The sequence below is a fragment of the Perca flavescens genome, chromosome 4 (assembly GCF_004354835.1).
Source record: "Perca flavescens isolate YP-PL-M2 chromosome 4, PFLA_1.0, whole genome shotgun sequence".
NCBI lineage: Eukaryota > Metazoa > Chordata > Actinopteri > Perciformes > Percidae > Perca > Perca flavescens.
Window position 1 is genome coordinate 14957455 of NC_041334.1, and position 17722 is coordinate 14975176.

General features: G+C 40.9%; 1 protein-coding gene across 1 annotated transcript in view; it reads left to right on the plus strand.

The window, feature by feature from the left end:
* Positions 1–17722, plus strand: part of LOC114554010 (plexin-A2) — a 69528-nt gene that overhangs the window by 46857 nt on the left and 4949 nt on the right. Inside the window, exons 16-27 of the mRNA XM_028575538.1 lie at positions 766–859; positions 4008–4247; positions 5107–5250; positions 5723–5957; positions 6188–6330; positions 7465–7733; positions 10444–10510; positions 10907–11053; positions 12048–12207; positions 13979–14082; positions 16232–16328; positions 16902–17101. Coding sequence (XP_028431339.1) covers positions 766–859; positions 4008–4247; positions 5107–5250; positions 5723–5957; positions 6188–6330; positions 7465–7733; positions 10444–10510; positions 10907–11053; positions 12048–12207; positions 13979–14082; positions 16232–16328; positions 16902–17101 — 1900 coding nt within the window. The remainder of the gene's footprint in view (positions 1–765; positions 860–4007; positions 4248–5106; positions 5251–5722; positions 5958–6187; positions 6331–7464; positions 7734–10443; positions 10511–10906; positions 11054–12047; positions 12208–13978; positions 14083–16231; positions 16329–16901; positions 17102–17722) is intronic.

Genomic DNA, 17722 nt, shown 5'->3' on the forward strand with positions numbered 1-17722 from the left:
GTATTACCTAGCACTACGTCCCTGCAGATTAGACTTCAGAGAGACACCCTGGCCCTCAGCCTAGTGACACCCTGGCCCTCAGCCTAGTGACAGGAGGAGCTTTGTGGAGCTGCAATCAAGAGCCCTCATCGTGAATGTGCAGTCCCACTATGTGGCCCTACAAGCTTAGGTACCCTTTGAAGTGTGAGAAGAGAGGGATTGGCACTCTGTCAGGCTGACTATGCTGGCCAGTTTTTTTGAAGCTATTTTTTCATCACTTCTCACTTGTATTTCCCCCCCCTCTTTGTCTCTCCTTCTCTACTTTCCAATTCCATAGTACAGTTTTCTAAGCTCACACTGCAGCACAGGTTATACAAAGATTAGAGTGTTATTTATTTTAATCACATCTAGCACAGATATGTAAACAAGCAGCACCTGTATTCATGCTATGCCAGCCTCACAGTTATGGATGAATATAAAACAGCAGCCAGCTGGTTTGCCGTTTGATCTGGCTCTTCTGCCCAATAACAAAGAGTGAGCTACCATGCCAGCAAAACCACCTCCAACCTGCATTAATGCAGTTCCTCTGGAAAATGTGGGGTTTGTAAGTTAAAAAGATTGCTCTCTCTGCGGCCGTCACTCTAATTGAATCACGGTGAATCATGGCTTGCATTCATAAAGAGGTCACCTGGAGCTGAAGTGGAGTGCTTGTATGTGCATGTGTACATGCGTTTGACCAACAATTCTTGTTATTTATGAATAATCTTGTTCCTTCCTTGCAAACAGTGGACACACCACCCTGACAGTGACTGGAACCAACCTGGATGTAGTTCAGGAGCCACGCGTCAGAGTCAAATATGCCGGCCATGAATCTGTCAATGTGAGTGTGACAACTGCTAATATACTGCATGCAACCTTTTATTGGCATTGCTTACTCAAGCTGATGGAAATGTCACAGTAAAGTTGTTCTTTATTGATGGTTTGCTACAATTGTAAAAAGGTACATTTAGGGCTGTGGTTTACTACCTTTTGTTTTGCATACTGATCTGCAGTGACATCTTTGTAAAGCATGTATGCAGCTTTAGTCACAAACCTGTTTTGCTTCTCCTGATAGGGTGACAGGATGTTTAGAGCTAATTTAGTTTTGAGTACAAAATATTATATAACTGCAGAACTACCAAAGTGTCTCTGTACCAAACAGCATGCAGGATGAGGAGCAAATTAACCAACAAGAGCTTCTTTTCAAAATCTTTTTATTGAAATTTTCAGCAAAGAAATCCCAGGGTTTGGGCAATTCCAGATTGTTATAAAATGCCAACCAATGTAGTATCATATAAAAGTAACAATGACAATAATAACAGTAATAAAGTAAGGTAGCCCTAGATTATCTAGAATATGTAATGTCTAGAAATAAAGAAATAAAACTAAAGATGTAGTTATTTTCATGAAGTCAAGAGTTATTTTTCATGTCAAGGGTAGAGTTAGAATGCATGTCATGCTATGTCCTTTGGGTGTTATGAAAGTATGTCAAAAATGGTCCCCAGGTCTTAAAGAATTTCTTCTCCGAGCCACTGACTGAGAAGCTTATCATCTCCAAGTTAAGGCAGGACTTTATGACTTGGAGCTACTGACTGAACACAAGTGTGGGCAGGGCAGCATCCTTCCATTTGAGGAAAAACTGCAAAAAAGGCAACCACGCGGCGCTCTGCAGATTGTCAGATGAAAATCGTCTCTCTCTGTAATGCCAAACAGAGCTACCAGAGGGTCCGGATCTAGAATCCGCTTTAAGATGTTAGATAGGTATGAAAGACATCTCTCCAGAAATTGTGGAAGCAAGGACCATACACAGTACTTTTGAATAAGGGTAGCAACAAACAAGAGCTTAAAATACAATGGCACAGTCTAATAGGCCATAGTTGGTAAAACGTCAGCGTTGCTGTGTATGTTCAAATGAAGCTATACATAAACTAATGGGTTAGACAGAGGTTGCATATAGAGAGGTTTCTTTCCAAAATGAGATTTTTTTTAAAAGTGACATGAAAGTAAAACTCAGTTTTGGGAGGTGATTTATGGTGCTGATTCTGCTTGCCTGAGCTCTTCAGGCAGGTCGTTTCAAAGTGATTGATTGTTCCAAATGTTGGGGCCCCGGTGGCATAAGTCCAGTCACCTTTAGCCTCTATTATTCCACTTTGGACCAGTCAGGGAATTGCCTCAGGATCTGAGACTGCACACTGGCTGAAGGAGGGTCAAAAATAAATGGAGGGAACTTTTGGCTCGACCTTGAAAAAGATCAATATATTCTTAAAAATCAATTCTAAGCAAGTTACAAGTGGAGAAATGCCAGATATGGAATGATAATATCGTTTGCTTGTATCAGCAAAAGGTACATATTTTAAAGACATATTTTCTTGATGCCAAAATAAAGATAGAAAACAAAAATGAATATGATATGAAAGCATTAATGGCTTTGTCTAGACCAATACATTATATATAGTCAGTTTGGGAAATTGTTTGGAAAAAAAAATGCTCTGGAAAATTGAAAATATCTATATTGTTGGCACAGCACCGGAATGAACATTATTATCTAAAGATAATAAAGCTCAGGTGGAAGCATGTGAAAGAAAACAAAGACGAGTGCGCCCAGATAGCTCAGTTGGTAGAACAGGCGCATATATATAGAGGTTTAGTCCTCAACCCAGCGGCTGCGGGTTCAGCTCCGACCTCTGCTTTTTGCTGCATGTCATTACCCCTCTCTTTCTCTCCCCTTTCATGTCTTCTTCTGTCATGTCAAATAAAGGCCTAAAATGCCCAAAAAATAATCTTTAAAAAAAGAAAACCAAGATGAGGCGACTGGAACTTCAAATGTAATGTGTTTGAAGAAGTTATTTTTTTATGTAGACAATGTTGTGTGTTAGAGGTATGCCCTGAGCTAATTAAATGGTGTGTTAATGATGCCAGCCCAGAATGTGAGCCAGTCAATTAAAACTGCATGTTTTACAGTGTCACTGGCAGCACTGAGATCTGAAAGGATTAAAGCTGAACTTTAACCCGCATCAGCTGCTAAAAGAGGGTCATTGGTAAATTTAATGAGGGCAGTCTCTTCATCGCACATATCTCGAAAACATCACTGGAATTGCTTAAAAAATGTTTTGAGTCACAAAAGCAGTTAATTGACTTGAAACAACTTTCTGTGAAACCTTAGATAATAACTGAAGCTTAGAAATTGGCCTGAAGCTGGGGGAATTTAACAGACTTGCTTGATTTTGAGAAGGATTTTCAAGAACTGCAGAGGAAAACCAAAGGCGCATGCCAATTCCAGAGAGCTATTAGTTATTGATAAAGTGATCCAATAACTAACAACAGTAGTGACAAAGAACTGAAAGAAGTTTTATGAATTTCATCTTAACCTCATCAAGGGAGCAAGTGATTGGTTTCATATGAAAAACAGTTTCTGGTAGATATGCAGAAAACATGGCTGAAAAACTTCCCCTATTAACATATGACCCAGCTCTGGCATGCCTTTAGTGTCACTACTTTAGCAATTGTTGCGGCAAAGCAGCTGTTACAAGCAGAAGGTAAAAACACAAGAGCAGACAGGTAAACATATGGAAGGGAGGAGGTAAATATGTGAAGAATACTGTAGCAGCTAATGAATAAGATTCAGACATACAGATATCCTTATGTAGGTTAACACCGTGGAGACCGTCTGTATATTTATGTTATTACACAAGTTAAGACTCCATAAAATGCACAACATCTGGATGTTGAAAATGACTGAGAATAGTAATTCTACCACATTTCTGAGTGTAAAATATTGACTCTCGATTCGGCTGAGGACTTCAAAATCCACATTTGTTTAGAATTAACTTGCAAGCAGATGAATTGTTTTTTTTGTCTTTCATTCATTTATGCAATTATTAATCATGCAGGAGACACTGTGAGCCATTACATCATTAAATATGTGTATGATGTGGGTACCGTATGTGCTGTGACGTGTGTAACGTTGACTGATTTGATTTCATCTGCAGGTGTGCAAAGTGCTGAACACAACCACCATCAGCTGCTTCGCCCCCTCTCTGAAGGCGGAGTACACTGCAGACCAGGAGACGATCAAACACGTGGACGAGTTTGGCTTTGTCTTCAACAACGTCCAAGCTCTCCTCACTTACAGCAACACAAGCTTTGTGTACTACCCCAACCCTTACCTGGAACCCCTCAGCCTATCAGGTGTTCTGGAGCAGAAACCAGGTGCTCCCATTATACTCAAGGTACATCTGACCTGCTACTTTGATTATGGTTTCTTTTCTTTTTTTGATTTCACTGCAATAGACAGAGTGGAAATTCTAATACTATCTGCCATTGACAGTGACATGTGAGAATATGAAATACATACGACCTAGTCTAATGCCTCACTGCTGTCCCTTAAACCATGAATAAATCTGATAACACAATCTGCTACACGTAATATTTCTTAACATACATTTATGATATTAATTTAAATGCTTTACTACAAACGAAACAATAGTGGACTCGTGTTTTTCATTTTTTTTTCTGAAAAACTGAACTCCTGTCACAAAGTGAACATGGCTACTTCTTTTTAGTTTCTGGAATAGAATCTTTCCATCTGCCTTTCACTTTTACGCCATGTGCAATTGCCTTCACCTCTGTGTGCTGTGGAGGAACAGCATGGCAGATTGCTTTGCATCCTGAAGCAATCTGCCTTTGTGAGGTAAAATAATTTAGCTGATTTCCTGCAGAATATGAGTCAGTTGCTCACAGTGTTCTCCAAGAAGGCTGATTAAAGTAATTATACTAATGCCCCCAAATTGCACGGTAATAATCTATTGAGTTTAAAATGCAATACATGTGATCAGCAAGAAATGAAGCCACGAAACTGAAACTGCGTAGAAAAAATAGAGGGAATTCCAATGGGGTGATTGTCTACTAAATAGTTACTGTACAGTGGATACAATTTGAAGAAAAATAACAGTCTCATAGAGACCTTTGTTTGTTAGGATCCCAATCAATTAGTTAGTTTACTTTTAGTCGTGTAAGAAAAAAAGTTTTAGGTTTGATATATTGTTATGTTCTGCAGTTTTGTACAATGCTTTTCTAACCATGTTGCAGGGACGTAACCTGGTGCCATCTGCATCTGGTGGAGCCCGGCTGAATTACACGGTGCTGATCGGAGATACGCCCTGTTCTCTCACTGTGTCTGACACTCAGTTACTCTGCGAGCCACCAAACCTCACCGGGCAGCACAAAGTCCTGGTCAGTCTAAAAACGTTTCTGCCTATCCGGCAGTTTTCTGTCAGCCTGTGCATCTGATCGCCTGTCTGAGTGGATGTGGGTCACTGTCTGTACGTCACTGTGTTTGTGGGTCACCGACAGGCTTTCAGTTAGTCGCTGGCTTTTCTGTCATTGTCTGTCACTCACGGTCTGGTGGGTTCCCAATTACAGAACATTGCTCTGCAGAATTACTGACAGGCAATCTTGTAAATAATGAGGTATAGCTATAAAAAGAAAGCTGGTGTGCCTGGAACTATCAGGAATTGTTTTCTTCAAAGGCGTCCGTTGAAGGAAAATGATCCACATCTCTATTGTATTTGCCAATTTACTTCTTCATCAACACTGTGTTGAATTCAGACTAGCTTTTTCATTCTGCAGGTTGGTTATTTGAGCATTTTCAACACTGTTTTGGGCTTATTACTTTGCTTACCCCTGTATTATAATTATTGTTTAGGTCCAAGTAGGAGGACTCCACATCTCTCCAGGAGAAGTTCACATCAGGTCTGACAGCCTGCTCACCCTTCCTGCTATCTTCAGCATCACAGCTGGAGGGGGACTGCTCCTCATCATCGTCATTATAGTCCTACTGGCCTACAGACGGAAGTCGCATGAGAACAACCTCACTCTGAAGCGACTGCAGATGCAGATGGACAATCTGGAGTCCCGAGTGGCTCTGGAGTGCAAGGAAGGTGAGTGAGACTGATCTGAGGGATCGTAAAGCCTGTTTTCTTCAGTCACACTCTCAAAAGAACGTCTGATTTGTAGTTGCATTATTGCGCCATCTGTTGAGAACTGATGTTTTGGCTGATGTTTGATTTATCAATCAGAAACAGTTGAGAAAGGAAACATCTTTTTTTAGGTTTACTGTGGTGACACAATTGTAGGCAAAATGTTTAAGGTGCACCTTTGTCCCGTGCAGCCTTTGCAGAGCTGCAGACAGATATCAACGAGTTAACGAGCGATCTGGACAGAGCTGGTATCCCCTACCTGGACTATCGCACCTACGCCATGAGGGTTCTCTTCCCTGGCATCGATGATCACCCTGTGCTCAGGGAGCTGGAGGTAAGGCAACCTCTGAAGCAGGATTGCAGTACATGAATCCAGCTTCAACCATTTTGAAATGGTCTGACATCTTGACTTTAGGGCTCTAGTACACTCCAAAATAGATTGATTTGGGGCTTGTTGGTGAGTGCTGTCAAACTGCTGTCTAGCAGAGCAATGTGAGCAAATGTCAGTCTTTGCTTGTTGTTTGTTTGATGGGGTCCACACCAGCTGGAAGAGCTTGTGGGTTAGTTTGCCGCATACCTCAGTCACGCAGCTATTTTGAGTCCAACTTTTCTTAGTCTCTGACTCTTAACTTTTTACAGTCAAAACTTTCTAACTAAATTATTTGTCTACACCTGATCTTACACAGTGTATTTTCTTCATCACAAACTTTACATCAGGATAGTATTAGGTGTTTGTCAAATGTTTATATATTCCTTTGCATCAACAAGCTGGATGTTGAAGGATGAAGGTTCTACATTTTTAGTTGATGAAATTCCCTAAGTATTATTCTTTTTTTTTACATTTGCGCTGTGGTGTCCATTGCCTATTTTGTACTGGTCATAGGTAGGATTTTTTTTATTCTCATTTTGGTCTCATCCTTACCTAGTTCCCTATGGATTGCATCTTGTCTCAAACTCAAGAGGACCTGGTTTTAAAAGGATCTTCGACACGGCTGACATTGTTTTTACATTTTAAGGGATTGTGTAGCACTCTATAACTAATTTTAAAGAAACTCTGATGACAAACCATTTGCCGTTTCATAAAGTGTAGAACAACTTCTCAGCTACATTAATTTGGCTGGGGTTGCCAATTAGCCATTAGTTGCTTTAATCAAGCTGTTGTAATGGTCACAATGATTTTAAAAAGGTCTCTGATTGTATCCTGACTCATCAAAGTAACAGGCCCTGTATTTGTTGCAGAAAAATTAAGCATACGCATAGTTTATGTGTTTTCTTGATAAACATCTTGATGAATTTAGAAGCAATCAACCAATTGTGTCCCGGTGGGGATGGATGTGTTAGCGATAAGCCTGTAACCACACCAGTGGTTCTGTCTTTATGTTCCCCCCATCTATGTTATGACTTTTCCGATCCCTGAGTGAGCATTGTCTAATGAGCATGTGCACCTTTGTGTGCATGATGCGTGTAGGTGCTGGGGAGTGGACAGGCAAATGTGGAGAAAGCCTTGAAGCAGTTTGCTCAGCTGGTGAATAACAAGGTTTTCCTGCTGACATTCATCCGTACACTGGAGCTGCAGCGCTCCTTCTCCATGCGGGACCGCGGCTACGTCGCCTCGCTCATCATGACCGCTCTGCAGGGGCGGCTGGAGTACGCCACAGACATCCTCAAACACCTGCTCTCAGATCTTATAGAGCGCAACCTGGAGAGCAAGAACCACCCCAAACTACTCCTCCGCAGGTAAACCAGTAGTTTCACAGTTGTGTTATACAGTACTTTTGGGGGGGAAAACTGTGTTATATTCATCAACAAAGGGTTAAAGTTATGTCACACAGGAAGCTCAGGTTTAGGCATCTAGCAGAGACACTCACAAGTCTATGAGCTAGAATCCAAATCAAGTCTGAAGTCCCTAAACTAAGTCCAATTCAAGTCTGAAGTCTCTGTGCTAGAGTCCAAGTCAAGTCTTAAGTCTCTAAACTAAGTCCAAGTCAAGTCTGAAGTCTCTGAGGTAGAGTCCAAGTCAAGTCTCTGAGCTAGAGTTCAAGTCTCTGAGCTACAGTCCAAGTCAAGTCTCAAGTCTCTGAGCAACAGTCCAAGTCAAGTCTCTGAGCTAGAGTTCAAATCTCAAATCTCTGAGCAACAGTCCAAGTCAAGTCTCTGAGCTAGAGTTCAAGTCTCAAGTCTCTGAGGTAGAGTCCAAGTCAAGTCTGAGCTAGAGTCCAAGTCAAGTCTGAAGTCTCTAAGCTAAGTCCAAGTCAAGTCTGAAGTCTCTGAGCCAGAGTCCAAGTCAAGTCTCTGAGCTAGAGTTCAAGTCGACCGATCCGATACCACGTAATAAAGCCCTAAAGAAAATCTACATTAAAGTAGTTTATTTATGTTCTTTTTCCGTTGACTGACTGTCAAACTGGAGAATAAAAGAAAGTTCTGGGGCATTCATTGTTTGTGTTTGTTCATGTTTCACAAAGAGTTTAACCTGAGCCAGATCGACAACAAAGATAGAAATCATATCACATCCATACAGGGATAGTAGTATACAGTTGTTAAAACATAATGAAATATGCCACCCCTGAGTTAACCTCCCGTAGGTCGTAGCTAAAGCAAGAAGCAAGCTAACGTTAGATGGCTAATGTTGCGCTAAACATGTTTGCTAACCTATTAGGGTGCGTTTTCAGGTGCTAGGTAAAATCAGACGTGGTTGAGCCAGAATCCTTTATCTTGATAACACATATTTGGCATTCAGCGCTTCTTTTGTTTGGGCCTTGTTGTCTGAAGTTCTTAAAGCCAAAGCTTCTGATGAAGGCACAGCAGCTGCCATTGCGGTCAACATGTTGGTTGTCCTCTCTCACACGTGGCCGGGCGCAGCAGATACGTTGTTACATAGGTAGGTTATAGTTTACGCAGGGAGGGAAATAACATTCAGCTCATCAGACGTTTCCTAAAAATAAACATTGTTCAAGAGTCCTACATCTCAAGTCAAGTCTGAAGTCACTGTGTGTGCGACTTAAGTGTGACTCGAGTATCAAACCTGAGTCCCCCATCTCTGGCATCTAGGCATCTTAGTTGCAGTTGCTAAGAAGAATATCACTGTTTTTTAAATAACACTCACTTGGAGGGTAAGCACATTATTGGTAAGAAGTCTGACATGTAAGTCATGTATGTCGCACAAACCTTTCCTTGTAAATTTCAGGTACCAAAATTGGACTTAAACCCGACAATTTCTTTTCACTTTCTCTGTCCATATTTTCCACTGTGGGCACAGGATTTAAACTGGAGGCCTTCTCTGTCACGAAGCTGACCAGTTCTAATCAGCGCTGCTTATCTTTTGGCATGGATAATTCCTTTGTGCACTGTTCTTTCCAGCCCAGTTATGGCACTTGTGATGGATGAGTAAGTAGGCCAAAGAAAGGAAAGCCCACCTCTATTCAGCTTTGCTTTGTGCAGTGGCGTGAAACAGCCGCTACAAGTCTGAGAAACAGGGTGCCTGAGCAGACAGGTGAAAGACAGGAGCGGTAATAGTGATAGAGAGTGGGAGGGACCGGCAGAGGAAGAGAAACTAATGGGGAAGAGTGAGTGCAGTGGTGGCACAGTCAATGTCAGTTTGACTTATCTTTTGTGTGCCACTCATGAAACATTCAGCTGTAGCTCACGTTTCTTCCCCCGTCACCTCTCCTGTCCTCCCTTCTCTCGCCTCTCCCCCTTTCCTCCACCTCTGCTTATCTACCGATTGTTTTCCCAGTGCTGAGACTGGCCTACTGAATATTTCATGAGTTTTTTTTTTTTTTTATGAAAAAGAGGGCTCTCTCAATCTGAAGCACACTCATTAAATATAAGGATGAGTTCACATGGGAGCCGATACAACACAAACTTGTTAGCCCTAACATGCTGCTCTTGCTAAAACACTTAATGGGATGCCGTCAACAGTCGGGTCAATACAGGTTAGGGTTGAAATACAGGTAAGGACCGAAAACAAGTGACAGACAGACTGCACGTTAGGCATGGAGAGAGACACGTGGCTATAAAACTGCAGGCTTTGGATTACATTTTGATTAGAAAGAGCTTACACGCCATTTAACGGTTCTGTTACATGATTTAAAGGATTTGCTACAGTAAACCATGAAATCTAAAGTAGCTAAGTGCAGACACAGCGAGGAAGAAACAGTAAAAGGACTTGAAGTGGACATCTAAGTTGTGTCTGCACAATTATGTCATGACCCAAATATGTTCTCTGCACTAGCAGCACTCAACTTACAGTATATCGGAGTATGTGTCCTTTGAGACAGAGCGTCTGAGTAAGGATGGTGTTTCTCTGTAAACTCTGTCAAGTTTATTTTTTATCCAACAATGTCAGCCTCTTCTACGTCTTAAATTATAAAAGAATAATCAGAGCACTCCAGCTCTCTGTGGGACGCCTCTTGCTAACAAATGAGTGTGCTTTCTTCTTGTCTTGCAGAACAGAGTCGGTGGCGGAGAAGATGCTGACAAATTGGTTTGCCTTCTTGCTACATAAATTTCTCAAGGTAAAATTAACTCACACCTCATCTCTATGGGCGTCAATGTAACATTCTAAAGAGTGTACTATGACAATGCTTCTTAAAATTATAAGCATCGATTTTGAAATAGATTGCTGTGTAAGTTTTGTAGCTGTCATTTTAATGGTGTGTTATTGATGAGTTTTATGGACATTGTGGAAGGATAATCGTTACCTGTGGGGGTCAAATGTATCTCCAGCTTGCAATTTAAAAGGAGAGAAAGCTCTGTGTTATCATGTTTGATGTGTCATGCTCTAGTTACTAAGTCTCATCGTCTGCGCTGATGAATACAGATCTCTGTCCTTGCCTTCCCTTCTTTCCTATGTCTTATTTTCCTTTCTCCCACCTTTCACTCTAATCCCTGGGTTCCCTTCCAAAACAAAGGAGTGTGCTGGTGAGCCTCTCTTCATGCTGTTCTGTGCCATCAAACAGCAAATGGAGAAGGGACCCATAGACTCCATCACTGGAGAGGCACGCTATTCCCTCAGTGAGGACAAGCTCATCCGACAGCAGATTGAATACAAGACGCTGGTGAGTCATAAAGACATTAACAAAAAAAGTCCCAAATATTGTCTGTGTTCATCTTTGTACATCTCTTGGCAAAGAACCTTGACAGATCCACAGAAATGTGGCATGTGTTGTGAAAGTAATTGTATGAATGGTTTGAATATTTGGGGAGTTTCAATAACAATAACAACAAATAATCTTGCATAGCCAGATGTCCATCTCATCAGGCTTAAGGAGATCTAGACAAAGTTTCATCAAAACAAATTGAGAAAATAAGACCTAAGAACGTTGACACAGACATTCAATTAGCTGTGAGTTTAACCCCAGCTTAATTTTCTTATTTGCGTAAAAGCATGGCTGTCTGCATTATTCAAAACAACTCCCTGGTCACTGCAGTCCTTGTCACAGTTGACTCCAACTGTCCAGTTGGTTTGTAGAGGAAGAAGACACATATTTATCCTCTCCTTGCTTAACTGGAAGGGCATAATATGCGAGGAGGATCATGCTTTTGCCTAAAACGTTTGGGCTTAAGGTTCTCTAGGCAGAATTAACTTTGTCAAGGCTGCCCAAATTAACGGAGAAATAATGAAATGGAAGGAACATACATTTATCATGTGTCATGTAGTAGGGCCACCTGTATACACAACAAGTTCCTCTCTTTTACCTTTCCATTAAAATGAAACCGGCTGGGTTCCTCCACCAGCCCGTCAGAATAAGTTCCCCCTCAGGCTTTTGCTCCAACACAGAGACAGCCAGCGACAGGATGACACCTTTCTGATATCCATGTCGGAGAGTCTGAGAGTCTGAGTCTCATTACTTGTTTAATGCTCCTGCTGGAGCTGCACAGCCACATCCTGGAGGTGTGAAATTACATTTCTGGCCAAGATACGCTCCACCAGGACAGTTTGGTGAGGAGCATGAAATAAAAGGCAACACCTTTCTTTTTGCCTCTTTCTCTTACTTCCCCCTACCCCCTCCTCTCTCCCTCTCTCCCTCTTTCTCTATCCGGCATCCCCAGACGCTGAGCTGTGTAAACCCAGACAATGAGAATAGCCCAGAAATCCCTGTCAAGGTGCTCAACTGTGACACCATTACCCAGGTAAAGGAGAAGATCCTGGATGCGGTGTATAAGAACATGCCCTGCTCACAGCGACCACGTGCTGCAGACATGGATCTCGGTAAGGCTGCAATCCTTATATATTTATATATGCAAATAATTGTTGTATATATATATATATATTATATTTTTATTTTATGAAATCCATTTTAAGAAAAAGAAATTACAACATTACACATTATGGAACAAATATTTATTTTAACTGTTCAGCTTCTTCACACCTCTGTGATGTAGTCAAGCCTCTCAAAATACAACAACACACAGACAACTGAGCCCCGTCACTGCGCTTAAAGGTCCTATGACATGCTGCTTTTTGGATGCTTTCATATAGGCCTTAGTGGTCCCCTAATACTGCATCTGAAGTCTTTTTCCCAAAATTCAGCCTTGGTGCAGAATTACAGCCACTAGAGCCAGTCCCACAATGAGCTTTCCTTAGGATGTGCCATTTCTGTGTCTGTAGCTTTAAATGCTCTTGAGGAGGAGAGAGGGGGGGGCAAGGTGGAGGGTGGGGGTGTGGCCTTGACCAACTGACATTGCTTCGCTCGTTTGCAAGCCATGATGTATCTTCTTTCTCATGGGCGGGCCAAATTCTCTGGGCGGGCAAAGCAGAGAAAGGGGGAGGTAATCTAGCTCCTTATGACCTCATAAGGAGGAGATTCCAGATCGGCCCATCTGAGCTTTCATTTTCTCAAAGGCAGAGCAGGATACCCAGGGCTCGGTTTACACCTATCGCCATTTCTATCCACTGGGGGACCATAGGCAGGCTGGGGGAACTCATATTAATGTTAAAAAACCTCATAAAGTGAAATTGTCATGCCATGGGACCTTTAAGGTAGAGTTTTTCCTGCATGCCTTTATGACATGTAGACAGCCAATCACCCGCATCATTATTATTACTTGGTAGTATGGAAGTATACTGCATGCTTATTGGCTCACTGTCACTGAGAATTACTCCTTAGGTATTAGAATTTGGTATTGAATGACAAGGCATGTTTTGATACTCGATATATGGAGGCAAGTCGATTGTTGCCTAAAAGTATCGAAGTTCGGTGCCCAGCCCTACTCATTTCATAATGCTAATTGTCTTGTACACTAGAGACAGAAGCCATGGCACATGATATGCTGGAATAATGACAGGATGGAAGAATACAGCTTAGAGTGGGTGTGTCAGGGAGTTATCACAGTTGTTTGACTGAAGATGTATGCCATCAGCAAAGAGCTCAAAAATTTGTTTCTGGAAGAAAACCTCCTCCCGAAACCTGTTTACAGCCCTAGCCAGAGCAACACTCAACAACACTGACATTAAACCTTACTGACAGCTCACCTACACTTAGGCTTACACCCACAATATGTCATCCAGTACTGAATGACTTGGCACAAATCCAGCTGACACGCACCTTCAAAAGGCGGTAAATAATGTAGGTAGTGGCTGATACTGCCTTGGATTTGTACTATATACCTTAATGAGCTTTTACAGGTTAGAGATTTGGAGAGGATCAGTTTCTCCTTGTTGCTTTGGGCAGCTTTAATCTCTGTGAAGACACAGTGTCATTTGTGTTTTGTTCGTAGAATCACAATCACTTCAAATGTCAAGAGGAAATGTACAGGAAGATGTCTTAGTGACACTTTGGCTGCTTGGCTTGACAACAAGAGTTTCAGAGAACAAACTAACACAGTGCACAAGGATAACATGACCTCACCTGCAGCGCAAAAGGGACAGTGCAAGACAACGATGGGCATTAGACAATATGTAACTGCCTGGCGCTTGGGATACAAACATTCCCCAAAATGACATGTGTCATACATTCACTATTGATTGCATTTTCCTTCAGAGTGGCGGCAGGGCAGAACAGCTCGTGTGGTCCTGCAGGATGAGGACATCACCACTAAGATAGAGAGTGACTGGAAGAGACTCAACACACTCATGCACTACCAGGTCTGTTAATAATATTAATACTAGGGCTGCAACTAACTGTTTTTTTGTTGTTGTTTTTTATTAACAATGAAATCTGCTGTTTACCTTCTTGATAAGTAGATCAATTGTTTTATCTACAACAAACAGAAAAGAGTGAAAAATGCCCATCACAATTTCCCAGAGCCAAAGGGGACATACTTAAATTGCTCCTGTTGTCCAACTAATTTTTAAGAATCCAAAGATATTCAATTTACAACTATATAAAAAACAGTAAAACAGAAAATACATTTAGGAAGTTGGTACTAGCAAACGCCAGGCATGTTAGTTTGAGAAGTGACTAAAACATTAATAAATAATAAGAAAATAGTTGCAGATTAATATTCTGTCTATCAAAATATTTTTGGATAACTTGGGTTTGGTGTAGGCCTAAGACTATGAGCATCTTCATGTGTGATTTACTTATTTTGAAAACATGTATTAAGTAATCATATTTGTCTTTGCCGAATGCGATGACACACCCACAGAGGGACATCATTTCTGTTACACACGCAACACACACACACACACACACACACACACACACACACACACACACACACACACACACACACACACACACACACACACACACACGTAGCTACTACACGTCCTCATACAGCATGATTATAACTCTGTATAATTCTCAGTTTATCACTGAAGTGTATGAACTAGACTGCAGACAACAGAGTGACAGCTGTCTCAGGTGAACCTCTAAGGGTTAATCCACATTGGTAGCTCTGCGCACGTCTCCTGTATTAAATGGCTGTATCCTCACTGTCCTGCAATATTATAAACTATAATAACCTGTTCATGGGTCACATCTCTCACCCACAAGTTTGCAGTCTGTTGTAGTGTAAAACATTCTAAAATGAGTGTAAAATGTTAACAGTTATTAAATATAAATTATCCTGGCCATTCATATTAATGCAAAAACCATGAATGTTGTGCAGCATTTTAGTACGACATTATATAGACTGACTTTCTCTCAGCACCCCCAACTCTGACTGAACTACAGCGTCCCTCAGAGCCATTCCACTCTTACAAATCTAACAAATTTTTCCACCTTTTAAAAAAAAAAAATCCAGTTGCTCAAGGGCTTCACAGCAGATATTGTTAATGAAGGACAGAGCATTACTAATTAATATTCATATCACTCAGCTCACCCCCTGCCAACAAGCACGCCTAGTCAACTGAACATGAACTTGTGTGCCTGTGTCTTTTACAACATCTTTTTTTTTCCAGCTCATACAACACACAGGTCACCAACCTCAGATGAGTCATCCTGTTCCTTTATCAGTCAAATGTTTCCCTTGACTATCAGCTTTGGGCTTTGGAAGTGTACCACTCACACAGCCACTATTTCCAGTGTAGCATACTTTTGTCTAACAAAACGGACGTCCTGGTGGCCCGTTTAAAGGCATGGTTTCTGAATATGGGCTGTGGATTGAGCATTGCGATACCTTCGTATTATTTATACAGTATAGCACCTCGACCTGCTTTATAATAAATAAAAAAAAACATATATATATATAATATATATATATATATATATATATATATATATATATATATATATATATATATATATATATAAATCTCACACCAAATGTATGTATGTATGTATATACCTTCCCCTTGACTGCATTTGAACTTCACCCAAGAGAATTATATTGCTGTGAAAAAGCTGTTAAAAAGATGTCTCCTTTCAATTGATAAATCTTCTTACTTTATTCCAGTTTTAGCTCAATTAGGTGTATTTTGAGCAAGTCCATGATCGATATACAGTAGATATTTATGGGTTTGGCCCTACTGTGTTTGGTAGTTGAAGCTGTTGTGATAAATGCCATCTGTATTTCTATCTAGCTAGAGATGATGGAAGATGTCTACAACTGTCGATTTTAACAGAATGTTTTACTTGAACTAAAGGCCATTCCTTTATACGTCTATTGTAAGTCGTGTGACTCAACGGACGATGGAAGACTATTCAACACGTCTGAATCATAATTTTACAAATCCCTGGTCCTTGATTTGTATTTGCAAACAACGTATTCAAGCCATGATTGCTTTTGACCTACCGCTGCAAGCCACCAATTCATAAAAATAATAGACCATCTTTACCTTTGTCTTCCAGGTGTCGGAGCGCTGTGTGGTGGCCTTGGTGCCCAAACAGATGTCCTCTTTCAATATTCCTTCCTCAGCCAGCTTCCCACGAAGCATCAGCAGATACGGTCGGTACTGTTAAAGAAATACAAACACACTTAATATTCATCCAGCTCACAGCCGTGTTGCACCATCTGTTGTTGTCACTGATCAGTCTGTTGTAAAGCACATTAGCAGGTACTGTTATACAGCATATTCAACAAAGAGGTAAAATCGGTTTCAAAAATATTCATCTAGTCTCATCACTTTAGATTCATATAAACTCAATCACATCTCTGAAACTACAGCTCACACGGATCTTTCATAATAGATTTCAAGTAATTAAAAAAAAAGAAAATGACAGTAAACAAAGTGTGATAGACATGTCTTTAGTAAAAGAGTGCATGTTGTGTCATTACTATGACAAGGGATGAAATAATGACAGCAAATGATTACACACTCTAAAACACACACATCCAACCTGCTCACTTGCACATTACAAATAGACATTCTGTCTTTAATCCAGATGTGTTAAGCAAATGTGACTTTCTTTCCGTTGTCTGACAAACTGGCGTTTTATGGGTGTCAGATTCTATTTACAAACAGATTCTAGAGCATTTTGGAATTTATATTTTCTTTATATCTGTCATTTGACCATCTAGGTGTGGACGTTCCCTTCCGCTCGACACCCACCAGCCCGGACAGCCCCCACTCCCGTGTGCCCATGCTGACCCCAGACCTGGAGAGCGGGGTCAAAGTTTGGCACTTGGTAAAGAACCACGACCACGGAGACCAGAAAGAGGGGGAGCGCGGCAGCAAGATGGTGTCTGAGATTTACCTGACGAGGCTACTAGCAACAAAGGTGCAATATATTACAGTTATTATAGTAACAATATGTTGGACTTTGATTTATTTATTTATTCTATTTGTTTTTAACAACATCACTAGGGGTGCAACGGTTCACAAATCTCATGGGTCGGTTTCGGATCACGGTTTTGAGTCACGGATCGGATACATTTTCGGATTAGCACAAAAAAGGGGGGAATTTAAATATTTATTAAAAATGTAATAACGATAACTTATAACAATAACTGTTTTCACCAGTAAATTGCTGTTAAACGACAAAAACAGATGAGAAAATTGTGTTTTACAATAACTTTGAATGCACCACAAGGTTTACCAGTTATAAGTAAACGCACCATTTTGTCCCGTCTATGTTGTTTTTCTGACAAAAGCATTGACCAAGTGCTATGTTGTGTCCGTACGGGCCACGGATCAACTGTGGTCCGTTACACCACTAAACATCACTGACATCCCTAAAACCAAAACATAATGAGAAACAATAAATGGTGCGGCGTTCAGTTAGAATTAAGAATTATTCCTGGACACGTGCCAATTTTTGTTATCTTAAGTTACACTTTTCATGCAGTAGTACACGTTACACTTTAAATTTAGAGTAGACACTATAAGCAGTAATGCTACA